The following is a 24,973-nucleotide window of genomic DNA, read 5'->3' as shown; positions in this document are numbered from 1 at the left end:
TGGGGATGGGTGGCTGGACACTGCCCGCCGCAATCCACCAAAGCTGAGCCACGGTGTACTCCAGAGTCAATATCTCCCGGGGTTCATCCAGATGAGGTTTCTCTTCTGGAAATCCTGAACTCGAACGGAACGACGATCGCATAACTGTCAAGTCAAATCAACGGAAGTTGTGATAGGCTGGAGGTCAGTTAGATCGGAATATTAATATAGTTTGCCATGACCCCAAATGGCCATGTCATTAGTCCATCCAGAATGAAGTCTGGTTTATTTTGTGTGGGAGAGGGAGGGAGAGAGAGAGAGAGAGAGAGAAAAGAGAGCGAGGAGAGAGCGAGGAGAGAGCGAGGAGAGAGCGAGGAGAGGGAGCAAGAAAGAGAGAACAAGAACAAGAGAGCGAATTCTGCTGGCGCCGCGCTTCCCAAAAAGGCAAAGGACGAGGTATTTTTCCAGGATCCCCGGGGGCCTTTAGTCATCCGCAGTGTGATCACAGTTGCAGGCGCTTAAACTGCGCTCTTTCTCTGTTGTCCCGATGTCTCCATCTCCCATGCATGTTCATATCATATTTTGCCCCCCCGGTTAACCAGTTGGTCCAAATTTCGTCCTTTCCCCCTTTTCCCCGAGAAGATGACCGTACATAGACCAACCTGAACTATGTAGAGCTGTCGATTGAATTGAACCTGTTCATCTTTAACCCGACCATCTACCTTTACTCCCTACGCAGTGCCTCTTCTCCCCTCTCCCTCGCTCTCAAGTCCGGCGCGTCTGCAGCCTTTCTGGTTGGCTATTCTACGAGGCGATCAGCATTGGCGCCGGGAAGAGGGAGCCAAACAACGGGCTCACTCGCTCCTGTGGTGATCAGACCTGCATGGGAAGAAGCTAAAGGACGAGGGTGATGGGCTCCCTCTCCCCCGCTGTGATAAGCCAGGATGATTGCGCTAGTGATGCACATTCACATCCAGTCATCGTGCCGCTTGACCCTGTCTCTTCCTATCACCACCTGGATGGCGCATCCGTACATTTCCCCTGCCCTCCCCTTCCCCCAATCAAAGCCTTTGCCGTCGTTGCTCTGCAGGTTTCCCGGCGCTTACCTCTGCCCTTCACACGGCCGTTGCAAGTCTCCCCCGCCGCTGGACGGTTCTCATAGATATCCAGGCTGCTCACTCCGTTCAAAAATGGCCTGGTCCGATCGTAGTCTCTCTACCGTTTTCTTTCTTTCTCTCCCGCCCTCTCTCATCCGTACTTTGCGTCGTTCTACATCTGTATCTTGGTTCGACCAGCGCAGGATTCGCAGGGCATTTTTTCCCACGACATACCTAGTCGGCAAAGAACAGTGTTGGGACCGTCTCGACCGGACCATTGGTGAGTGACCCCGTCCGTCTTTGCGACTCCAAACTGACGACCGGCCCCGAAGGTAGCGCATGGAGCTGGATTGAAACAAGAGCACGCCGTGCATTGTCAGCAGCTATACATTCTCCGTCTCCAAGAGATCATCGCGTGCAATCAAAGTGGCAGAATAGGATCGTCGAGAGCTGGCTCTCCTGGTTCCTGATATATCTGCCTATCCGATGTCGATATCCGGTGAAAGCCAAAAGAGCTCTACTCACACCTACGAACCGGTTACCCCCTTGGACATTGTTCGAGGTCACAATCATAGACAAATGGCGCCAGTGCTACAACCTACCGTGGAGGACCGAAACTCATCGGACACCTCGTCTTCATCGCTCAAGAGTCCGAGGACGGCTCGCTTTGCGGAGGCAACGGCGGTTTATTCCCCGACTGGTCCTGCAGACACGCGCAGTTCCCCGTTTGCCGATCCCTCCAACCAGGCCCAGGCACCTCCAGACGTGTCTGATGTAGGGTTTGGATATGTTGCGGCAAACGATCCTGCACAGCATGCATCACACCAGGTCCCACCAGCCTCACCCCTGAAGAGTGCCTTGAAGGTCCCAGGAACACCCGGACGCACGCTCAACCCACTCAGCCCAACCTTTCGGGAAGAGTTCTACGTCGAGAAGCAAGAGAGGTCGGCGGATAAAGAGAACGCTAGAGACCTGGTAAGTGTGCAAACCATGACCATAGCCTGGACCAATCCTGACGCATATGATTTGACATACAGCGCATTAAACTCCGGGTGCGAGTTGCGAAAATCTTCCTTCGCTTTGTGAACTTCTCGTGCAGTCTGATTGTTCTTACCATCCTGGCAACTACTCTGACCATATTTCACGCCACAAAGTCCTTGCCATCGCGCAGTGGCTTCCCGGCTTGGGCCAACGGCACAAATCCGTGGACACAGTACCTGCTTCTGTCGGTGGCTTGCGTGTCGCTGCTGGCATGTCTGGTCGTGTTCTGGGGCTATTGGAAGGGCGGCCACAAACGTGCTGAGAAAGTCGCTGTGTACTACTCAATCTTTTCGGTCTGTTTCTTCACTTTCAGTCTGATCATGTGGGTCGTTGCAGCTGCGCTCTACCAGAACGACAAAGCCACCGGCAACGGCCAGGACCTGTGGGGTTGGTCTTGCAAGAAGAACACTCGGGAGGAATTATTCCACAGCGATATTGATTATGCTCTTCTTTGCCGTCTCCAGGTGCGTTTGGCCGCTGATGATGCGGCTTGTCCAACGATTGATAATCGGTTTGCTGACTTTCCACATAGGATTGGGGACTGGTGTGCGCCATCATCGAAATAGTTCTCGAAGTTCTGATTATCCTGATCTATGCAGTGGTATTTTATCGTTTCTGGACCAAGCGACGGCTTGCCAAGTCAATGGATCGTCGCGACAAGGCTAGATCCGACTTGTATCTGGCCCAGCTTCGCCTCCAGTCTGCGCCAAACACTCCTGGCTTTCCTCACACCGCAAAGACCCCCCTTGTATCTACCTCGATCCCCCAGGACCCTTATTCTGCGGCGGAAAATGGAGAATCGTGCTCAACCCAATTTGCTACGCCTAGATCCCCAACCCGGCCGCAACCCACGTTTCAGCTGCAGCCGCCCCCAGTTCGCGTGCAGCATGCAACTCCCAAATCTGCACAGGAGGAGTTCCCCGCCCCTCCTGCTGCGGCTGCGTCAATACAGGGTCCTCCCCAACATATGGGTGCTGCTCCCGGTGAGAGGACTTACGAAGCCGTCCCAATCCCAGGCGCCTATGCAAGTCCGATGAGCCCTGGATTTCCTCATGGACCACAACAATAAGAGTCTTACTATCGGCTGGTGGATTTGTTCGGGTTGGAGAGTGGAATATGAGCCTGCAAATATGCAGATCTTTGCAAATATAATGGTCAGCATCAGCTCAGGACTTGCGGATTCTCGGCTCCTCGCAGCCCATCATATTTCTGACAGGTGGTGTGGACAAGTAGTATCTGATGTTTATTTCTCTTAGCCTTTTCTTTTAAATTTCTCTTTTCTTTTTTTTTTTTTTTTTTTTTTTTTTTGGTTGTGCTTTTTAGTTACGTCATGTTACTTATACCATCTCATCTATTGCTGCTGCTGCTGCTGCTGCTGCTGCTACTACTACAACAACTACTACTACTACTACTACTACTACTACTACTACTACTACTACTACTACTACTACTACTACTAATCTCCCTCCCTTTCCCCGGTTACTTTGCCCCAATATTCTCAATTTATGGTGACAAGCCAAAGGCACAGAAATTGCACGTAATTTATGTACGACCCTTGGAGCTGTAGGGCTAGATCCGAAAAAATATAACAGGTACATGAGAAACTGGGTCTCCCGAGGACTACCCTCTGTTCCAAAGTGAAGGGAAAAGGACAAAACAACGAAAAGGGCCAGTTTAAGGGCCTGACCAAACGCCATTCATCAAGGAGAAATGACCTAAGAAACTCCACCCGCGGCACAAATTCCAAGCCTGCGTAAACTCCAACCCATACAGCATACCTCATAGAACATAACATAGCCGTTGAACCCAGGAAAAACAATGTTTTCATCCATGATGTCTTATGTTATATAGCCCCTTCCTCGATGATCGCGTTGGCATCCTTCACAACAAAGATTTCTTCCAGCTTAGCCTCGCCGTCGCCACCAGGACGGTTGTCATTTTGCAAGACAAGTCCTTGTTCATTGGCTAAATGAAGCAGACAAATAAACCCATATGAGGTGCTGATGTCACGGAGCGTATCTGGAGCATAGACCGACTTCAGAGAATTCATGACATGTGTGAAGCGCAGTCGATTACTCTCGTTGTCATCCACCTGGTCCAAGGGGTTGTCTAGTGGCGTGGGTGTTGGCGTTCCGTCGGGTTGAGAGGTCTCCGGAGGGCTGTTGGCAGTGCTTTCTTGGGGAGTGTCGAAGTGCGTGGCGGCGATCAATCGGTCGCCCATGCCCTTCCACATCTCCAGTTTGAGGCGCCGCACATCGACCTTCTTTGCAACCCGTGCATAGGCTACATAATCGGGTCGCGCTCTTCGACCACCTTGCGTTACAAGTTGTGACCCAAATCCGCCAGCACCGTTCTGTAGGCCCGAACCAGGCGTTGATCCGACCATGTTGAGAAGCGCCGCCAGGCCGGAAGCACCGCCTGCTTCTCCAGCCGAAGACCCTGCAGTCCCATCGGCGGGTGGAGATAGCATCTCTCTGGCGTCGGCAAACGGGAGATTGTCGTCGTCATCGTCACCCAAATCGATGCCGTTCGGGAATGCAAGACCGTCATCGTCTGCAAAAAAGTTGGCATCATATGCTCCGGGGGCGCCTTCTTCACCAGGCTCTGCGTCCGCTTCAGATTTATGGTTCGCCCAGAACGCCTCGTCCATGTCTCCACTGCCCGATGTTTGATCTGGGCGTCGATGATTGAACTGTCGAGACCCCGCCAAGCGCTTGGAGCCCATCCTGGCTTTTGGCTTCAGGAACAGGCGGAGTAATTGCCGTGAATTGAAATGTTTGTCATCAGGAAGTAGGTTGCGACCTTTGGTTTTCCATTGCGTTTTGGGCAAGGAGATGGTGGAGTTGGAGCTAGCGGGAGTGTAAATCAGCTCGGCCATGGACGGATCCAGAGGCGCACCAAAGTCGATTTCGAAGGGCTCCTTCTCTTTGCGCTGCTTTGGTGCCATATTCGCAGTGTTGGCGGCCGCATGCTCCTTGATTTTCCGGATTTTCCAGTGCTCTGGCCCTGCCCAGTTCTTCTGCAGGGCATTGTCAAAATAACTGAGGATATTCTCGTGATCTCGATTGTCGGGCTGGTGAGTAAGAGATATGGCATATGCGTCATCGTTGTCAATTTCTTCGCCGTCCTGGTTCTCATCGCCATCCCGGTCTACCCGATGAACTTTGAGCATTGGTTCGAGTGCGGCCTCACGAGCCCATACTTCTCCACCATCGCCGAAGCCGGCGTCCCCAGTGAGGTCAAATCCAGCCAAAGTGGCATCATCATCATCGTCGAACCCTACAGCATTGTCATCATCAAGCATGATTCCAGATGCATCGTTCAAGTTGCGACCTTGCTCGTTACCCTTCTCATTTCGCCAGTCTTCGGGTGCCTTAAGAAAAGGGATATCTATCGATCCGCTCGGATCTCCAAGATCAAAGTTCTTCAACGACGGGCAAATGTCCTGCCCCTCAAGTCGCTCTAGATCGGGGAAGAATTGGTTGGCCAGCGGGGTGATATCGATATCCATACTATCCTCAAACACCTCACCGGGAGATTCCCTTGAAGGGGAAGGCGAGTCTGGTCGTTCAGGCTCTTCTGAATTCTGACGTGTACTCTCTGCTTCCTTTGAGCTTTCTTCGGCAGCATCATCGCTGCTATCAAACACTATCCGTCCTTGGCCATCGATCGCCAAATGGTTAAGAAGCAATCCTTTGGCGCCACCTTCGTCGAAATCTGCGGAAGCCTTCTTGAACAATGGGTCGACCGAGAACTCAAGTTCGAACTTTTTGAGTTGGAGGGCAGCAAAAGACGGTGCCAATGTCGCCTCATGGGAGCGTTGCTTCATATTTTCAGTCAGTCGATCTGGTACCGAACTGGCCTTGATAGAGTACTATACCTTCCGTCGACTCTTTCTTGTCGCTCCTTCCTCGCCTTCTTCATCTTCATCATCGACCTCCTCCCCATCTGCACCGGCTTCGCGGGCTTTTCTATCGCGACTATCGGCCAATCCACTGAGGAGCTTCCCAGTCTCCGTAGCAACACTATCAACTCTGCTCGTATAAATTTTCACACAGCCGTCCAAGGTGCAGCTGGCCTTTTGAAAATTCACGCCATCGCCTTCCTTCAGCAGGGACATGTCATGGAAGTAATCGATGAGAGCAAAGTTCCACGAATTGTTCGCATTGATTTTGTTGTCGGTTGCCATTTTCATCCATTCCTCAAAGTTGGCCAGAATGGGGACCCGCTTCATCGGGGTCACGGCTCTTCGGCCATCTACATCGCTCTCTCGACCTCGGTGACCTGACCCTCGGGGTGTGACCGGACTCATGCTGGATGCGCGCTCATAACTCGTATATCTGCGGGGAGGCATAGGTGTCTTCACTGCGGCTTTGATCTGGTCCATTTGTCGATCATGGCGCGCTTGACGGGCCTCCATGCGGGCCGCCTTCTCACCCAAGTCATCATTGAGGGGGATTCTAATGCCATCAGCCTGGACCATCCAAGGGGACAGACACGAGACGCCTTAGATCAATACCTACTTCAAAGGCGAGTTTTTGTGGGGGGTGGAAGCACCACCACCGGAACGGCGATGCCTGGGGTTTGCGACGCGGGGCATTGTGGACGATTTCCCCTGGCAGCAAGGGTTGATTCAACACTGTCTTTATCCCTTTCTCGGCGGTCTGACGAATGCGATTTCTGGAATTCGAGAAAAGGAGGGTTTAGTGGTGGGGAGAACAGCTTTTCATCTCGAGGGGGGAGGGCGCGTTGCGTCGGGACTCAACGAGGCTGTTGCGATGCGCCACTTTGCGGACGGTTTTGTTTCTCTTTGAAGCAGGAAATCAACAAAAACATACGGCGCCGCAGAGTCGCCCACAGCGCAGCGACTAGCCGCATCCGGTACCAGCGCCCACGTGATGCGATATATCCCGATCGGGTAGGCGCTCGGGCATGTGACGTGACCACTCCGTTGTGCCCTGCGAGGTTCGCTGTTCTCTTCCTTCTTGACTGACGACAACCATCACGCTCGAGTTCGTACCAGCGCTCACCCATGCGGATACCATCAGGCCTGACGTCGTCTTTTCAATGGATCGTTTGGGGGATCTTCATTTGTCACAACCCCGTCTATTCCTATCCGCCGACGAGCATAGCCTCATCGCTCCTCCAATGACCTGACAAGCCACTGTCTCCACTCTTTTGACATCAGTGGCTAGGAGACAGAGTAGTATCTGACAAGAGTGAGTGAGCAGCGCACTGCGCTGAGCGACTCCACGATTTCCCGCATGGCTCGTCCTTCTGCCACCGAGCTCGCTCGATAATTCCTTGCGAATCAACCAACTCACTCACCGCATCGGGAATCGGTTTGCTGCTGCCCGCTAATTCTTTCTCTCCCTTGCAGCCTTTCCAACTTCTCCCTCCTGGGCTCCCGTCCTCCGCTGGCAACGCTTTTCTCTACTGCCCATGATGCTACTGTTGCCGCATCTTCCACCATGTCCAGAGTACTGACGCTGAGCGGGAGTCGCCCCGTGACCCGCCAGAATCGCCGATATTCGGCCCGACCATTTTACTTGACTATACTGGTGTTCACTAGTCTCGCTGTCTTCAAATGGGCTCTTGATCGCGGGGACGAAAGTCTTGCTACCCGGCTCATAACACGCAGTTGGCAATTGGCCGGTCCCAATACCCATGGGGTCATTGGACGGAGTAATGAATTGGAGGTACGGTTTGATTGCCTTTCTTATCATAATCTTCTCTCCCTTTCCCTGATGTCGTAGAGCTCGATTGCTCATCATTTCCTCATGATGCTGACGATTTTATTTGCTCTGATTTGTTTCAGTGCCGTCTTGTTCGTGACGCAAAAGATCAATGCTCCTTTGTCCGCATGAACTGCCCAGATCATGAAGATGGCTTTTTCTCCTACCTCCAATTCTATTACTGTACTCTTGCAGACGTCAAGCCGCTTGCATTTGGCATTCTTATTCTGTGGCTGTCTCTGCTCTTCAGTACCATTGGGATCGCCGCCAGCGACTTTCTCTGTATTGACTTGAGCACCCTGGCTAGCTTTCTCGGGCTGAGTGAAAGCTTGACTGGCGTCACTTTCCTGGCTTTTGGAAATGGAAGTCCCGATGTTTTCTCCACATTCGCTGCCATGCGGTCGAACAGCGGCAGTTTGGCTATTGGTGAGCTACTCGGGGCTGCAAGCTTTATCACGTCCGTGGTCGCAGGTTCGATGGCGCTGGTTCGCCCGTTCAAGGTCGCTCGGAGAAGCTTTGTAAGAGATGTCGGGTATTTCATCGTGGCTGTCTGTTTTAGCATGTTGCTGTTAGCGGACGGTCGCCTTCACGTCTGGGAGGCCGCCACGATGGTTGGGCTGTATTGCTTCTATGTGGGTCTGGTTGTGGTCTGGCACTGGTACATCGTACGGAAACGACGAGTCTATGAAAGAAACCTAGCGGCCCGGTCACACTTTCATATCCCAGACAATCAAGAATTGGAGATCGAGGAAGTGGAAGACGATGATCCCGGAGTGGCGTCCGAGTCAACAAGTCTTCTTCACGGCGTGGACTTTGATTCTTTGGAAAGGGCCGACATGCCTGCTTGGAAAGATGGAGACGAGGATGACGAGACTCGCAACCGCTACCTGGCCGAAATACGAGACAACATGCATGTTATTCGCCCTTCTGTGCGCAGGCGCAACACCTTGAACCCAATCAGACCTAGTCTTGTCGGCGCCTTGGAGTTTCAGTCGGTGCTTTCGTCTCTACAGCGATCGAGGAGCACTCATCAAAACGTCCCGATCAACCTGCCAAGATACTCGGACAACCGCGATTATGAAACGCAGGACTCATCACACACGTGCGACAATATTTCGGTCGCATCCCACCCAAGGGCTAGCAGATCGTCCGTGGACCATCTCTCACCCCATGGTGCAACTGGTCCCGGGCGTATTCGGGCCGTGTCTGCCAACGACGCTGCCGGGTTGAGATTGGATACCAGCGTGCTCGATCCTTCCGTGACACGCCCTCTTGTCACCGTGAGTCGACCAATGGGTGATAGTTCAAATACACCACTGGCCCATCAGGCCGACACGAACACAGAATTAGTAGTTTCGACCCCTCGTTCGGGACATTCGTCGCCTAGTCTAAGTCCTGTGGTAGGGACCCGACCTCATACTCCTTCTTTACTTGCACCTCCAGATGCTTTTCGGTCTCCTAACTATCAGACTGAAGCATGTCACTCGCAATCTCCCCTTCCGCTGTCCCCCCGTGGGACTTCACTATCTCCCGGTGGCTCTGATAGGGGGACTCCGACCAGCCCATTTCCTGCGCTTGATATACCAGGATCGGCATCTTCTAGGCCTCCAAGCCTACGCTTGCCCGCTGCTTCAAGCCCTACACAGTTGCTTCAAATTCATGACAGTGTCTTCGACGACGGATGTTCTCGACCTCGAGTCCAAACAAAATGGTGGTCTGCTTGGGCCGCCTTGCCTGCTCGAACAATTGTCTCAACGCTTTTCCCCACTCTGGATGGGTGGAAAGCTAAATCATTCTGGGAGCGGTTATTGGGACTCGCAGCGGCGCCCAGTGTATTGCTATTGACTATAACCCTGCCTGTAGTAGAACCCATACAGCCTCAAACGCAAACAGGACCAGTCGCCGTTGTCGTATCCCCAACGGACGGCGAGAGTTCAACAGCGCCTCTCGTGAGGCTTCCAGATGACAGTCCACTCATTTGCGCTGTTGATCGGGGGTCCAGCACCAACGAGACGACAAATCAAACCAACAAAACGCAGCCATCGCATAATCGGCGACGCTGGGACTCTGAGTTGCCCGCTGTCCAACATCAGCCAGATACATCACCAGTCTCTACAAAAGAACATTGCCAATGGCTTGTTTGGATACAGCTTTTCTCCGGCCCTTTCTTTGTGACTTTGATATCTTGGACGGCCGTGGATCCCGAGCTCAAACTCCGCAACTTACTGCTACCATTTCTGTGTTCTCTGCTTTTTTCCCTTGTGTGTTTCACTTCCCTCCTCTTGAGCACGCGACGCGGTAACCACTCGCACACTCCCAACGCATGGCGCCCTTTCCTAGCCCTACTCGGATTCATGGTCGCCATATTTTGGATTGCAACTATAGCCACGGAAGTTGTCAGTCTCCTCAAGACGGTGGGGGTGATTTTGAACATCAGCGATTCTCTCCTCGGTTTAACCGTGTTTGCTGTTGGAAATTCCCTCGGCGATTTGGTTGCAGACATCACCGTTGCACGGCTTGGTTATCCGGTCATGGCTCTTAGTGCCTGTTTCGGCGGACCCATGTTAAACATCCTTCTAGGAATCGGATTGGGTGGTCTGTATATGACACTGAATGCAAACCCAGAATCGATAGTTGCAACCGGAGGATCTTACGAAATTGCCATTTCAAAAGTTCTTGTCATCAGTGGCGCAACACTTTTACTTACCCTTGTGGGGTTATTGATCGTGATTCCTCTGAATAATTGGAGAATGGATCGAAAAATTGGCTGGGGTCTTGTCATCTTATGGTGCATTAGCACCTTGGCTAATGTGATTGCTGAGCTTGTAGCTTGAGCTGTTTATAGGTCATGATACGAATTTATTTACCCTGTGTCTTTTGCTGTTTTTGTTTCTTTCTTCGTTTTTTTTCTATTATTATAGCCAGTGCTGTTTTCATGGTTTCTCATTCCTTTCTTCCCATTTTCCCACTCCTTATTTCAAACCAAATACTCGTGATAGAACTTGTGGAACTTTCCCCCGGATATGTATAGCGAGGATATATAAAGATGGATACATGGATCTTGTGCAACTATCACACATAAGTGCCCTTGAAATATCTGAATTATAACAATACTTTCTACATTGACAAATTTTGACAAGGCTTGACATGGCAAAATACAGTAAGATTAAACCTGGAGAGAATATGCAAGGGAATATTATGGGCGCGATTACTTTCATTCTGTTGGCAACCTACTGTCGCCGACAGCGAGAGCAACAAATGCTAATGAATGACAAAACGGCACCTTTAGACCAGGACCCGACCTGCCGTGGAGCTAGTACTCCGATCGTTTGTCTGGACTTTTTTCAGTCCCTTGCCTGCTTGAATGGAAGCTAGCAAGGCGCCGCGATCACTTGGCCCCGTAGATGCGGAGGGAGGAGCGGGAGGCGGAGGAATTCCTGGCGGCGGCGGCGGAGCTGGCGGAGCGCCCGGAGGGGGCGGTGGAGGGGGAGCCCCAAAGTCACCAGCCGGGGCGGGGGCAGGGGCCGCCGGTGGTGGTGGTGGTGGCGGCGGCGGAGGCGGCGGAGGCGCAGCCGCGCCAGGGGCGGAAAGTGTATTGGTGTCCGTTTCAGGCACCGCTGGGTGATCCTGCACAGGAGTGGACGATTTGGAGGGGGACTTGTCATCCATGGCAGAGAGAGGTCGCGGAGGTGCCATAGTACCGAACAGGATACTGGCAAGCTGCTTTGCACTACCGCCGCCCGCCCGCTCATCCTCATCGTCAGATGAATCGAAGTCCGAGCCTGCCGCGGACCAATCATCGTCGTCTGCTTCGGGACGCGCTCGAGTCTTGCGCTCAAGCGGACCTGGCGCGGTAAATGTGGGTTTGGTGGTCTCTTGCTGCTGGGTCAGACGGTGGAAAGGGTTGGTAGACGGAGCGTCAGCCTTGGGGGAGGCGATGGCGACCTGAGGAGATGAGTTCGCAGCAGCCTGGCCGTCGCTGGTCTGATTTATCTTCTTGAAATAAGGGTTCTTTGACTCGGCGTCCGGATTCAGGCCCGCAGGTCCGGCGCGACTACTGGATGGGGAGCTAGCAGGACTAGGAAAGTCCTGGGTTGTTGGCTCAGCGATCACCGGAGCGGAAGAGACAGGGGGGGAGGAAGCCTTTGTCGTCTGGGTCGGCGTGCTATCCTGTGGCGTGATATTGGCCGGACCCTCTTCGTCGGAAGAGCTTTGCTCGTCCATAGCTTCCAATTCCAATTGAAGCTGTCGCTCCCGTTCTCTGGCCATCTCCAGCTCAGCTCGTTGAGCTGAAAGCCTAGCTTCCTGCTCTCTTGCCTGCCGATCGGCCTCCTCCTTTCGACGTTTCTCTTCCTGTTTTTTAATCTTGCCCTGCTCGACCTGTTCCTGAAGTGCACGTAAGCGAGCCTCCTGTGCCTGCTTTTCTCTTGCGAATTCATCTTCCCGTTGTTTGGCCTCGATCCTAGATGTACAATCTAGTGTAAGTACTCCACCTTCCAGGGCAGCCGAGGCGCAAATATGGCCCCCCTCGGAGGATAGCAAGGGACTTATCACTTACTCAAGTTGCTTCCTCTCCTGCTCTTGCGCCTGTTGCTCCTCCCTGAGAGCTTGTTCCTGGGCGGCTTGATCTACTTTGGCCGTGTCTTCAGCTGCTTTCTTCGCATCAGCCTGACCCGCACTGTCCGTGCGAATTCTCCTTGAAGGCGGCGCCGGTGGGGGCTTTTTGCCAGGTGGTTTGGTAGATTGCGATGTCGAGCCTTGCTGCTCTTCGGCTAGGCGAAGCTGCCTTTCTTGCTCTCGCTTCGCGTCCTCTTCTTCGGCACGTCGCAGTCGTTCTTCGCGTTCCTTCTTTTCCCGTTCTTGACGTTGAAGAAGGGTCTCTGCCGAATCACTGTGGGGCTTGAGACCAGCCGCCGCCATCCGTTCGGCAATGCGCTTCTGCGCACGTTCTCTGGCTGCGGCCACTCGGTCTTCATGGGTAGATCCAGGCAACGATGCCGGGGAGCCAGTTGACGGCGGAGGGGAAGGGCGAACGGTGCCCGTTCTATCCCCTGCCAGTTCATGATAATGAGATGGTTGTTCCTGGGCTGGCGATGACCTTGATGCTCTGTACGTTGGTGTTATTTTATGATACGTAATAGGGGAGAGGGGTTGGGCAGGTTTGGTTAGTGCCAACTTACTCTTCTTTACGAACAGACGCAGTCCGGCTGCCGCGCTTCAAATCATATATGAAATCACGGATAATGTCTTCCACGCCCAGTGCGTCCTCCCACCGGCGCCGTTCATGCTCGCGAGTCGAGTTTTCCCCTTCGTCTTTGAGGCTATCCTCAAGACCACGGGCGAAATCTTTGACGCTATCCTCCACATCACGCGTCATCGCATCGTTCTTCTCTCTGGCTGCCTTGACGGTTGCACTCTCGGCTTCAAGGCGCCGAGCAGCTGCTCCATCATCGTCTTGCGAGGCAGGTGCCGGTCTTCCGGCAAGCTCAGCAGCGCGGGCCTGCATTCTAGCACGAGCGCGGGCTTTAATGCGGTCGGCCTCTGTCACCATGCCACCGGGACCAGTACCAACAATATTCGATGCACTGCTAGGATGCACCTTCGCATCCTTCAGGCGGAACAACTCCAGTTTGGTTTCGGCGATCTCCCGCTCAACCCGACGGACCTCAGAAGCAACTTGAGGAACTTGATCCTCAAAGGCCTGGAGTTGGCGACGCAAAGTCCGTCTTTCGGCCCCATTGTCGAGGTTGCGGAACGAGGCATTTGGATGGGTGTCAATGTCGTCCTGGACGCGTCGAATTCTGTCCATCAAGCTCTCCGCTTCGCGGCGATCTCTACGATCCAAAGCATCGTCTTCTTCGGCGCGGTTTTCATCCTGAAAGTCCACCGCGTCAAGCATAATCTGAGCCTCACGAATTTTCTTTTTCAATTGTCCAGAAGACAGTTCTTCTTCGGATGCTTGGGATGAGGCGGCGGGTGATGGAGTGCGCGCGTTGTTACCGACACGACGGCGCGCACTAGAGCGGTAGCCAGCAGCAGCTTCGTCGTTGTTTTTGAAGAGCGTGGCATCTTTGCGACCAAAGCCAGGCGACACCGTGCCACCACGGAAAGAGTGATCCTTGAGATAGCTCACGCCGGTCTTCTGTGGCTGCAAAAACGCACCCGAAGCTTTACGGGACTCGGCATCTTGCGAAAGCATGGACTTAACCGTTCCTATAGAGTCGTTCAGGTTTCTCGTCGAAGGAGGGACCAGTTCCGGTGGTAGGCGATTTGGTACCGGGTATCCGTTCAGCTTCCGGTATATCAAATGCATGCCAACGGCGAACTCATCCATGTTCAACCGACCCTTGTTATGCGGGTCCGCCAAAGTCCAAATGCGCTCCAAGTCCTGGCGGTCCAGGCCACTCTGGCCCATGATTTCGATGGCGGTGTCACCACCGATGAATCCCTTGTGGAACCCGTCCCAGGCTCTGAACAGATCATCGTAGATTTTCTTCTCCTCCTTAGTGATTGCCCATGGGATATGGGCATTTCCTGAGAGGCCGACAGCAGAGAACCCACCCTCCCGGCCTGGTTGTGGCATGAGTTGCTGCTTCAAGGCTTCAATATTGGGCAGGCCGGAAGACGGTGCATTGACAAAACCCCATTGGCCGGGAATTCCGGTAGGCTGAGCGACCAGACCCTGTACGCCCCCGGTCTGCGCAGGGCTCAGCCCGGATCCGAAGCCCGTTGGCATCGGCGGGATAGGGGGACGAGGGCCGGCATAGCCAGTCGGCTGCGGGTTGGCCATGAGTCCCGTGGGCTGTGGCTGGAGGGAATGCTGCTGAGTCTGCGCAGGAAATCCAGTCGCTTGGGCCGTGAGGCCTGGACTTTGGCCGGAGAGGGAGGCTTGGTTGGATAGGAAATTATTCGCCTGGGGGAATCCCGTAGGCTGGGCCGTGAGTTGTGTCAAAAGCTGGGAATTCGTAGGCTGCTGTGGCTGCGGTTGCTGAGGAGCTGGAGGCGCTGATTTGTTCTCTAGCAGTGGCGCCTCGAAATTTGGCACGTTCGTCCGGGCGACGGGTTCCGGTTGCGTGTCAGGGACCGTAAACGAGATAATGTCTACCATACTGGACACCTCATTTTTGATTTTCTCCGGGAGAGAGTCGGGCAAGTCTCTACCTGTGATCCGCAGGTTGCACAGGTACATGGCCAGGGCAAACTCTGGGAAGAACAGCTGGCCTGACTTGGTGGAGTCCGACAAAACCCTGGGACCATCAGCATCGCGGTGACAAAGCAACCATGTTCTCCCCAGGTACTCACCATATCTTTGACAGGTCGCCACCCGAGAGCCTTGATCGCATAAGAAGCTCTTTGGCTTTATCACCTGTGTAGTGTGTGGAAAATGTCAGGACACTCTGCTTGACTACCAAATACAGGAAGGATGGAATCCTACTGACCGGTCATTGTCTGACTATCACCCACGGCCGACTTGAACAATTGCTCGAATTTAGCCTGATCCTGGGCGGTGATGAATGAGAGGCGAATGTTGGGGATCTTGTTGCCCGAGGATTTAGGGGGCGGCGGGGGGGCCGCGCCGCTTCCATCTCTGAATGAGTCTGCTATCTCAGAAGAGGTCTGAAAGCCCGGTCGGAGGGGAAGTCCGGTGTTCGAGGGTGCCTGGATCTGGGGAGCTTGAGACTGAAGAGGGTACCCCGTAAACTGGGGTTGCTGCGGAACCGGCGGTTGCAAGCCCGGCTGGTGTGATGGCTGGGCAGCGGCGCCAGGGAAGCCGGTGAATTGCGGTTGCAGCTGTCCCGCGGGGAAACCGGTCGGTTGAGGCTGCAGCTGGGAGCCGCTCAAGCCAGACATTTGAGGACCATAACCAGTAGGCTGGGGAACAAAGCCCGTCTGTTGCTGGCCGGTCGGGAATGGCGAGTATTGCTGCTGCTGCTGCTGCTGCATGAAAGGTGGCTGTTGTCCCGGGCGAGCGCTGTTGGCGCCGCCGAGGAAGGAATTTGACGAGGAATACATTACCACAATGGCACTGGCATCAAGCAAAGAAAGCTAGATCCAGGCATTGACAACGCGACAGGCAGAAGGAGAATGGGAAGCAAATGGAGAAAGGAGAAAGAAGCGAGGTTGCCTTCGGTTCAGGAGGGAGGATGACGGCAGACGCCAGGCACGCGGAGGCACGCTAAACCCGCCCGGGAAGCTGCTGACTCAGCCCCCAGGAACTCGAGTTTTACGGAGTGTCTTGATTTCTACATGTTTCTTCTTCGGAGGAGCCAGTTATTCCCAGGCAAAGATCATTGAGCTGGCATGAATGCGGCCGATTGGGATCCCAGGAGTTCCAGGCCCGGGCATTCATATTGCATACATACAATCAAGAGAGCACAAGAACAACCATTGAGATGTAAAGCAACCGAGAGAGAGAAGAAAAAAAAAAAAGAAAAAAGAAAAAAGAAAAAAAAAATAGAGCCAGCTCATATCCATATTGAGAGCGAGATAAGAACAAAGAAAGGGGAATGGATGGGGTATGGACTTTTTCAAAGAACAAGAGAGGAACAAGACGCATGGCCAGCCGCGCCCAATGCTGAAGGGAAGTCACGTCGGATCATGAACTATCATCCGCTTAAATCCCATCCTGGGCCCCATTCTGCTGCTGCTGACTTGCGCCCACCATCTTCCGCAGCTCGTATTCCTTGGTAAACTCACGGGAAAGGATTCCCAGGTCTCGAACCAGCTCATGGCAGGCGGTCACCACTGCCTCCTTAGGAGCGATCTCCCCGTCGGTTTGGACTCGCAGTTCAAATTTAGGAACCAAAGGGTGGGGCACCTAGAGCTCGCAGGTTAGTGATATGGCATCACCGACATAGAACCCTCGCGCGGGGCCGAACATACCTTGTAGGCTGCAAAGAGAACGTGAGAGCTCTGTAGAAGGCGAGAGCGGATCAAATTCCCGAGGGTGTGGTCTTCTTTGTTAAAAGTGAAGATAGCTGAAGATGGGATTCCTGAGAGAACGGTTCAGCAAGGGCGCAAAGATAAGCGGGGCGACAGACATAGAGACTTACGGGTATCGATTTCCATTTCTACTTTGCTCTCGCCGTTGGCGAGTACAAAGGACTCGTAGCTATACTCGGAGGACGAATCAGCACCGTGTCATATACCCTGCCATATGTACCAACGTGGTGAATGAGGTAAGAGAAAGCTGCAAGGAGAACGAGAGATCATGGAGCTGGAGCATGGCAGACCTCGGCTGCTGGTCATGCGACACCCTGACCGTAGACTGGCAGCCTTTACGAGCGTTGCCACTGGCGTTCCGCCAGCGTGCATAGGCCGTCTCTGGGGGGAGAAGTGGCTCTTTACGTGGGCTCATATTGAAGGGCTCCAGACCAGAAATAATGGACAGGGGACAAGAACACAAGTAGAACATGAACACGGGTAAAACACAGGCAGGGTTTGAGCGGGATAAAGCAACTTCTTGTGGGGATGTCGAAGCAAAATGAAAGAGGAGGGAGATGGAGAGAGAAGAATGGCAGCGACAGAAGCACCGCCGTCTACTTTCCCAATGTCCTCTCTTTCCCTTTCGGGCAAACCCCCCCCTCTTCCTCCTCCTCCAAGGGCTCTCTTCATTGCACCCCTCCAAGAGAGCAAAAAAAAGAGATATATATAAGTGTTCATCTGATGGTAAGGACAAGACAATCACGGAAGCCAGGGCAAGCAAGAGTATAGAGAGAGAGAGAGAGAGGTGGGGGAAAGGAAGTCACTGATCTTACCGGTCTGGTGCGTTCATGGTGATGAAAGTTTGTAAGGGGAGCTGCTGTCTAGTGAAGTTATTCCCGGTAGATATCCAAGAGGTCTATAACAATAGCATATATATATGTATGTAGGCAGCACAGGGACTGGAGGCGGAAATATCCAGGTTCTTGCAGACCGTTCTCTTCTACCCGGGATGTTCCCTTTGTGCGAGAAAAGCTCGGGCCAACAAGGTGACCGGGAGAAAGAAGAAAATTTCCCCACACAAGAGGAAGAAGTGAGAATCCCAAGCTACACGTCCAAAAAAGAAAACTGACAAGGCAACGGTGATTGGAGCACGTCTAGGCGGATACAAGGGAATGGGAAAGACGACGGCGAGGTTCTTTGATCTATGATTGCTTGCCGCATCCCGTGACTCCACGTGACCCGCCCGCCGAACTTGAGGGGGAGTGACGCCAGGAACTTGGCTTTCAACTTCATCCTGGCCCACCGGTGATGATCATGGATACGATGGGCTCTACTCCCTGTGTTGCTTCCTCACCTAGGCAGTCATATTGATTGGATCGGTCCAACCAGAAGAATGCATCTGCCATTGTCAGCTTCGGCTTCAGCCTTTCCTTGGACCGAGACTCCCCTGGTAGCGTCGGCTCCCATGCTCAACATTGCCATGCCTCTGCTCGCCGTGTCGGTCTCGTCCGCCGGTGGCTTGGGGTTTCTTGCTGCAGGATACGACGTCTCTACTTTGGAGCGCAACCTTGAGGAGGCCGCACAACTCGTAGAGCGGACGGACACACCGATCCGATCAGTCTTTCGTGGCACCGGTATCCTACCCATCGGGGTTGGCTTTCTCAACTGGGGCGCGGACCTCGACAAGTCCGTCGCCGCAATCGAACGGCATAGGCCGTGCGCAGTGTGGCTGTTCGGTCCTCAGGCCCTGCCCGATGATTTGGTCCCCTGGGTGGTCCGGGTGCGCGCCGTCACCTCCGGAGGAACCAAGATTTGGGTCCAGGTCGGCTCGGTAGCGGAAGCCGTGGCCGCGGCGGAGGTTCTTTGCCCGGATGTACTGGTCGCCCAAGGCTCAGACGCTGGGGGTCACGGTCTAGCCCGCTCAGCTTCCATCTTCACGCTAGTCCCCGAGGTATGCGATGCCCTCAAAGAACGCCGGCAAAGCGACATCGCCGTGGTGGCGGCGGGCGGGATCGTTGACGGGCGAGGGATTGCCGCCTCGTTGACCTTAGGGTCGACTGGAGTCGTCATGGGCACGCGCTTCTTGGCCTCGGTCGAAGCGAGTATCGCCCGTGGCTACCAGGACGAGATCCTACGGGCGTCCGATGGGGGGGTCAACACCGTCCGCTCCACAGTGTACGACCGGGTGAGAGGGATCACAGGCTGGCCGGGCCGATATGACGGGCGCGGCATAATCAATCGAAGCTACACGGATGCTACGGAATGTGGCATGGATGATGAGGAGAACCGTGCGTTGTATGTGAAAGAGTTGGAGAAGGGCGATTCGGGATGGGGACCGCGCGCGCGGTTGACCACCTACGCCGGCAGTGGAGTTGGGCTCGTGAAAGCGACGCTGCCCGTGGCGAAGATCCTGGATCAAGTACGACTAGAAGCAAGGGACGTAATCCAACGATTTGCCGGATAGCGCTGATCCGAGCACACCGGGTCAGACGCGACGGAAAGTGCACTTAGGGTTCACTGAATGGAGATCCTTGGTGGCCCCACGAGGCTCGTTCGTATATTATACTTTATCATATACCTACCCAATAGAACATGAAACGAGTCAAAAGGACACAATATACAACCGCTGAGCTCTCGAAACTGATAATGGACGAAAACAAGGGAAAGAGGGGGGGGTGGGGGGGGGTGGAAATGACGAAGAGGACAAAGAAATAAAGAAATGAAAACGCCGGCCTTGCATAACTCCTCGCCTTTGCTCAAGTTGGACGGATCAACAGGCAGTAACTTTCATGATGCAATTCAAATCTCCAGGGGCCAAGCTGACGTCCCCGAAAAAGAGGGGGGGAGAAAGAAGTGGGGGAAGAGAGAAAAAGAGAGAGGGAGAGAGAGACATAGAGAGAAAGGAGAATAAAACATGATAAAGTAGATGGGCATGTAAAGCGATCTAGAGAGAACAACGCCAAAGCCCGAACCAAAACCGGGAAGTGCATGCGACAAGGAAAGAGGAAACGATTCGGCGAATAAGAGGAAGATCCAAGCCAATCACTTATGGTCGTGTCAATGTACTGTATTCAGTAAGTCGCCGAGACTTGACGTCTCCTTCTTCAATTTCCAATTGCTTCGCTTATTCTCCCGTTTCTTCATCATTTCAGACCACCCTTCGTCGTCGTCATCCTCATCCGGTTCGATGCCATTGCCCGATCCACGAGCCAAAGCGGATTTTCCGCCATTGGAAATTGGACGGGATGCCGGCTTGGCCATCTGCGAAGCGGGGGCCGGAGAAGCAATGGAGACGGAAGATCTCTGGTTCTCATCGTTCCATGCTTTGGAGGCGAGGGGATAAGCCGCCGAGGCAGTGTCCGGATGAAGGGTAGACACTGGGCGATACCGCGGCGCCAGTCCAACGTTGCTCCGCTCTGATGGCGCAATTGACGGCGCATAGCCTTGCCCTGCCGGGGTGCTCGGCCGGTTCACGCCGGAGGCGAACGGCATGGCCGGAGCGTTCAATCGGGGTGAAGCGTTCGGGTCAAGAAGGCTAAGAGTTCTTTGGTCACCGCCGCCATATGCGGGTGGAACATTATTATTCGGGCCTGCCGACGGCATCGAAGACGGTCTCACGGTGGGAGGGGCCACGAACGAAGGGAAGCCGCCTGGCGGCATCGACTGCTGGGGTGGGCCTTGCCCACCTTGCATGTGAATCATCTGCTGCATCCATTGCATCTGCATCTGCATCATACTTGACATTTGCTGGGAAAGCTGGATTTGAGCTTGCTCCGTGGCCGAAACCCCTTGCTGAGGGGCCGAGGGATTGGGTGGATTCAGGCTCATCATGGTATAGGGCCTCGGGATGCCATTGGGCTGGGTCGGGACCGAAGGCATCGCAGCATGGTAGTCATGCATGGCTTGGGTGTTCGGGCTCCCTCGTCTCATGGCTCTCGCGCGCTCCTCCGTGGCAATGACACCGATTAATCCCCCTGGAGGGAATCCGGGCGGAGGACCTGCGGCAGCCGAGGGTCCTCCGTAAACGGAAGCACCTCCTCCGAGAGCCAGGGACTCTCGGTTGGACGAATTCACCAAGCCCGCCCCATAGTAGGGGTCTCGGGGTAGATTCCGGGCGAAAACAGGCAGGCTGCTGCGATTGCCGGCATCATTCTCTGCAACCGATCCGGGAGACGAGATGTAAGGCTGATGGAACGATGCCCGCATGTTTGGGATCGAATTCGACGGTGCCAGTCGACTGGGTGGCCGGTTCCTATTCGGGAACCCGTGCGCTGCTAAGATCCCCAAGGGAACTTCCTCGTCCTCATCACCCTCGCTACTCTTCCCGCTGCCTGACCTGTTCCCTTGGTTGAAGGAATGGACGGCGAGGTTTGGTACGCTGTTGCTCGCCCGATCCATTTCTGGTCGAAGAGAAGCTGCAGGGGACTGTTGGCCCGTCACCTTCATCATCTGCTGCCGATATACGGAGAGATGTGCTTCTTGCTTTCGCCGTTGCTTCTCCGCTTCCCGATTCTTCTCGGCCTCGTCCTCTTCGTCGAAATCGCTTTCTGCGGAGTCCTCGCTCTTCGAAGCATCGCTATGTGACCGTCGGAGCTCCTGCTGCTGCCGATAATGCTCAAATTGAGAGGGTGTCATTACTTTGTTGGTCGATGGCACCGGCGGTGGTTGGGTCTCGTATTGCACGGCCAATCGCGCATGGGCCGCGATAGAGGGGTCGAGGTGGTCATCATTCAGGCCCGGAGATTTGTGTGTCGGAGGTTGCAGGGGCGGAGGAGTAAGTCGCTCCCGCTGGTTAACCGGGGACGTTGGCGCTTTGGTGAATAGCGGAGTCTCATTCTCTGCATCCGAGTCCTCTTGGTCTGACACCAATGGCACTTGCGAGTTTCGCTTGTTCGAATAGAGAGATGACATGATTAATTTGGCGTCCTCATCCTCGACGGGCGTTGAATCCCGCTTGCTAGGGTATAAAACACTTCTCCGTAGGCCCTTTTCTGCCATGCCGTCCGGTTTCTCAAGGGAACGGTGAGTCGTTGTCGTGACGGGCATTGCGTTGGAGAAGGGTATGGATTTCCTTCGCCCATCTCGGTAGGATGTAGTGGAATGGGTAAACCCCAAATATGGTGCCGGGGGTTCATCGTGCGGCGAATCAACGGCGGCCAAAAGACCCTCCTCTGAGTGACGGCTACCCCATGAGTACGGCGAGGGTTCGACTTCTTTCGACCGATCTGTATCGATGGGTGCGGGACGGGGCAACTTTTCTTCCTTGCGGAAGGCCGCCTCGGGGGGTGAAGAGGAGTACTAGGAATGAGTATCGTTAGTTGATCCTGACAAAACGCGCCGGGGTTTGTGCCAGGGTGGCCTACCGTGTCCACGGACGAATTCCGCGATGATTCCTGGGCAGCGTTGCCTCGTTTCCCGAGATCGTCGAACATGTTGTGGAAGTCGTCCCCCATCTGACCAATCCGCAGTTCTGTATCCGGCAGTTTGGGAGGGGTTGCGGTGCTGCTCGTGCTGTTGGTCATTGCCCTATTCCGAGAAGGACCAGGAGTAGATTGTTGTTGCGGGGGCGCCGACGATTTCGAAAATCTCCCACCGAAGGAAAAGGTTCGGCCAGCTGCCCGCAATGCACCAGAGATAGGGGGTATCGGAATATCGTAGAGGTTTCGTGAATGTGGCGATGAGTTGTCCGGTGACAGCGGACCGTCTGTTGAGCGACGTTTGGGCGAAGAGTTAATATGACCGGACGAATGGTCGCGTACGCCTCTGTGAGCACAACTCGAGTTAGTTCATCCGCTTGTGCTGAGTGTTATAACGTCAGGCGAGACAGGGAGGCCGTACAAGTTTCTTTGGGGATGATTCAGGGGCCCGGCAAAGATGTTGTCCTGATCCTCCGTGGGTGAATCTAAAGGTTGTCCCGAGCTCAGCCTTTTCGACAAAAGATTGCCATCGCTCATGGACTTCTTATCGACGGAAGGACGTTCGAAGACTCGAAAGGACGGCTGAGGAGGATTTTCTACCTCGTCTAGGACATTACCAGACGATTTCCGTCGGGTAAAGCCTTTGGGGAGTTTAATTGGCATCGGTGCTGAAGAGGGTCGCAACCGCTAGTGAACCCGGAACCACTTTCGAGGATGAAATTTCGTGAGCTATACCAGCTCCTCAATCTCCGAGTCGCTAAAAAAAAAAAAAAAAAAAAAAAAAAGACCAGGGGCCCCTTTCGGAGGTGCGCGCTATTCGGGTGAGTCGTCGCCCGTAAACAAGGCCGCGGGTGGTGGAGGGGGGTGTCTATGGGTTGGGCTAGTAGTTCTGGGCCAGCGTTCCGAAACCACTCGAATCTCAGGAGCCGAGTGGGGCGTCGGTCGATAGGACGCCCAGAATGAAGCGAATGACACGGGCGGGCAGGGACAAGGACAGTAGAGCGTCAAAGAGGCGTTTGTGGTGGATTTGCCGGCTTCATTAAGGGGGCGGGTGTCTGGAGGAGAAGGGCAGAATGACTGGTGTGGGAATGGAGCGAGGTGGCCAGAAGCTTCTGGCTGGCCGTAAAGTATGTATAGTAACAGTAGTATAAAACAAGTCGATCGATCAAATCAATCACGACCAGATCAAGCCCTCACCTACACCGGTGGGGCTGAAGAGAGACAAAAAATTATTATTAGTACAGCGACGGGGGGGAGGAGAGAGAGAGAGGGAGGAAGAGGGAGAGAGAAGAGGAGAGGAGAAAGTTGAGAGGTGAAGTGAAGTGAACTAGTAATAGTAAAAACAAAACAACTGGATGAAAGAACCGACAACAAAAATCAGAAAAAGCCCTCCATAACGAGAATCACCGTCCGAGTGGGTAAAAATTAAAATAATAAAATCGCAATTCCAAAATGAAAAAGAGACAGCAAATCCAATTAGGACGAGAAATCCCCCCGAAATAAAACTCGAGGGAAAAAAATCAATCAATTAATCCAAGTGGAGCAGCGCCAAATATAGCATCCCGCCTGAAGGACTGCGATCAGACGGTCGGAGGGCGAAATCATCAGTGGCCCCGTTTATGCCGGTCTTTTTTTTTTTCTTTTGGGCGACGGAGTCCCCAGGCTGTTCCTCTTCTTGAAAGGAAAGACAGAGGAAAATAATCATAACCCCTTGGGAGTTCAGGAGAAAGGGGCTGACTATTACTTATTATTCTGACATCCGTCGATGATCCTCGCCCGGTCAACCCCTTCGCCGTCGAACGCAGGACCTCCTCTCGTTAGTTACTCGGGCATAATTATAATGACTCCGCCGGACGGTTAGGATTGCAAGTCCAAATGGGAACTGTTAATTATATTCGGAATCAGAATCCTACCGATTACCTGTCAAACCCACTTCGAGTGAAACCGCGCTGTCTTGGGTAGATGAGACTAAAGGAGTCCTCCCAATGAAGCATTCCGCCACCCATCAGGGGCCCCCGAAAAATATATATATATATATATATGAAATAAAATAAAATAAAACAAGATCGAAGCTCTCCTTCGCTCGGCCTTGTCGTGGCCAACTTTCCAATTGTCCTCGCAAGTCACAACGATCGAGAGCCCTCCTGCGGTATCCTACGATTGTCCGTCCGACCGCCATTGGAACTGAACGAGTGGGCCGCTGCCGATCCCTCTGGGGACCTGGATTTGCGGATTGCGAATCGCCATTCCACGACCCCCCGTCGGGAAGAGATGATCCCCCGGGACGGACTTGGTCCTGGCCGTCTGGAGGCCCCGAACTACTCGTTGAGACGACGCCGTACGCAGTATGTCGGCTGCGACTGCCTGGCCATCGCACTCCGCGCCTCCTTGCTCAATGCTCGATCTGAATGCAGAACATTATGACACCGCAGATCTCGGCCTTCGCTTCGGGTTGGCTCCCTCGAAAGACAGGATGTAGATGGGGAATCCCGCTCTAACCACACCGCTGGCCCTGGTGGTCCTTGGTCCGGCATACTAGCCCCCCCCCCCCCCCCCCCCCCCCCTCCCTCCAGAATTAATACGTAGCTCTTAGGTAGTTAGTGGAATGAGAGAATCTATCAAGGATACCAGAAAAGTCTCTACTAAGTGGTATGTCCACGATCACGTGGCCAAATGCTTGGGTTGGAGGAGGATGTATATTAACTAACGTAAATGGTTCCGATCACTACACCTGCGGCCAAGATCGCCATAGTTCGAGACGATGGCAACGCAAGCGAGA

The 24,973-nt window shown here is 53.8% G+C and overlaps 7 protein-coding genes across 7 annotated transcripts; 3 read left to right on the top strand and 4 right to left on the bottom strand.

The window, feature by feature from the left end:
• Nucleotides 1–1,655: 1,655 nt before the first annotated feature.
• P170DRAFT_346601 (uncharacterized protein) lies at nucleotides 1,656–3,186 on the top strand (the record flags this gene model as incomplete). Its single annotated transcript, XM_024843574.1, has 3 exons — nucleotides 1,656–2,051; nucleotides 2,114–2,581; nucleotides 2,650–3,186. The coding sequence occupies 3 exons, from the start codon at nucleotides 1,656–1,658 to the stop codon at nucleotides 3,184–3,186; spliced, it is 1,401 nt and encodes a 466-aa protein (XP_024709587.1).
• Nucleotides 3,187–3,640: 454 nt separating this feature from the next.
• Nucleotides 3,641–7,134, bottom strand: P170DRAFT_373165 (condensin subunit BRN1). The gene is made up of 3 exons (XM_024845230.1): nucleotides 6,641–7,134; nucleotides 5,998–6,577; nucleotides 3,641–5,940 (listed from the first exon to the last, which is right to left on the bottom strand). Exons 1-3 carry the CDS (start codon nucleotides 6,715–6,717, stop codon nucleotides 3,961–3,963), a joined length of 2,637 nt encoding a protein of 878 aa, XP_024709586.1. The 5' UTR covers nucleotides 6,718–7,134; the 3' UTR covers nucleotides 3,641–3,960.
• Nucleotides 7,135–7,588: 454 nt separating this feature from the next.
• P170DRAFT_397544 (sodium/calcium exchanger protein) lies at nucleotides 7,589–10,686 on the top strand (the record flags this gene model as incomplete). Its single annotated transcript, XM_024846183.1, has 2 exons — nucleotides 7,589–7,730; nucleotides 7,874–10,686. The coding sequence occupies 2 exons, from the start codon at nucleotides 7,589–7,591 to the stop codon at nucleotides 10,684–10,686; spliced, it is 2,955 nt and encodes a 984-aa protein (XP_024709585.1).
• Nucleotides 10,687–10,940: 254 nt separating this feature from the next.
• On the bottom strand, nucleotides 10,941–15,959 carry pan1 (actin cytoskeleton-regulatory complex protein PAN1). The gene is made up of 5 exons (XM_024848148.1): nucleotides 15,292–15,959; nucleotides 15,155–15,218; nucleotides 13,033–15,099; nucleotides 12,411–12,959; nucleotides 10,941–12,314 (listed from the first exon to the last, which is right to left on the bottom strand). The coding sequence occupies exons 1-5, from the start codon at nucleotides 15,863–15,865 to the stop codon at nucleotides 11,138–11,140; spliced, it is 4,431 nt and encodes a 1,476-aa protein (XP_024709584.1). The 5' UTR covers nucleotides 15,866–15,959; the 3' UTR covers nucleotides 10,941–11,137.
• Nucleotides 15,960–16,466: 507 nt separating this feature from the next.
• P170DRAFT_469740 (DNA-directed RNA polymerase II core subunit RPB11) lies at nucleotides 16,467–17,210 on the bottom strand (the record flags this gene model as incomplete). The annotated part of the gene is made up of 4 exons (XM_024852673.1): nucleotides 16,467–16,670; nucleotides 16,736–16,845; nucleotides 16,906–16,964; nucleotides 17,020–17,210. The coding sequence occupies 4 exons, from the start codon at nucleotides 17,208–17,210 to the stop codon at nucleotides 16,467–16,469; spliced, it is 564 nt and encodes a 187-aa protein (XP_024709583.1).
• Nucleotides 17,211–18,077: 867 nt separating this feature from the next.
• Nucleotides 18,078–19,430, top strand: P170DRAFT_431908 (nitronate monooxygenase). Its single transcript, XM_024848147.1, has one exon. The coding sequence runs from the start codon at nucleotides 18,171–18,173 to the stop codon at nucleotides 19,239–19,241; it is 1,071 nt and encodes a 356-aa protein (XP_024709582.1). The 5' UTR covers nucleotides 18,078–18,170; the 3' UTR covers nucleotides 19,242–19,430.
• Nucleotides 19,431–19,834: 404 nt separating this feature from the next.
• On the bottom strand, nucleotides 19,835–22,857 carry P170DRAFT_346804 (uncharacterized protein; the record flags this gene model as incomplete). Its single annotated transcript, XM_024843586.1, has 3 exons — nucleotides 19,835–22,075; nucleotides 22,141–22,540; nucleotides 22,616–22,857. The coding sequence occupies 3 exons, from the start codon at nucleotides 22,855–22,857 to the stop codon at nucleotides 19,835–19,837; spliced, it is 2,883 nt and encodes a 960-aa protein (XP_024709581.1).
• Between the last annotated feature and the right edge of the window lie 2,116 nt (nucleotides 22,858–24,973).

Source organism: Aspergillus steynii, assembly GCF_002849105.1.
Source record: "Aspergillus steynii IBT 23096 chromosome Unknown P170scaffold_1, whole genome shotgun sequence".
NCBI classification, from domain to species: Eukaryota; Fungi; Ascomycota; class Eurotiomycetes; order Eurotiales; family Aspergillaceae; genus Aspergillus; species Aspergillus steynii.
The sequence above is the reverse complement of the archived record's forward strand: the minus strand, read 5'-3'. Positions and strand labels throughout refer to the sequence as shown.

Coding starts and splice junctions, on each gene's coding strand:
- P170DRAFT_373165 (XM_024845230.1), bottom strand. CDS start 6,717: ATGCCCCGCGTCGCAAACCCCAGGCATCGCCGTTCCGGTGGTGGTGCT. Junction 6,578..6,640: donor CACAAAAACTCGCCTTTGAA/GTAGGTATTGAT, acceptor TGATGGCATTAG/AATCCCCCTCAATGATGACT. Junction 5,941..5,997: donor CAAGAAAGAGTCGACGGAAG/GTATAGTACTCT, acceptor GAAAATATGAAG/CAACGCTCCCATGAGGCGAC.
- pan1 (XM_024848148.1), bottom strand. CDS start 15,865: ATGTATTCCTCGTCAAATTCCTTCCTCGGCGGCGCCAACAGCGCTCGC. Junction 15,219..15,291: donor TGATAGTCAGACAATGACCG/GTCAGTAGGATT, acceptor CACACTACACAG/GTGATAAAGCCAAAGAGCTT. Junction 12,960..13,032: donor GCGTCTGTTCGTAAAGAAGA/GTAAGTTGGCAC, acceptor ACCAACGTACAG/AGCATCAAGGTCATCGCCAG.
- P170DRAFT_431908 (XM_024848147.1), top strand. CDS start 18,171: ATGCATCTGCCATTGTCAGCTTCGGCTTCAGCCTTTCCTTGGACCGAG.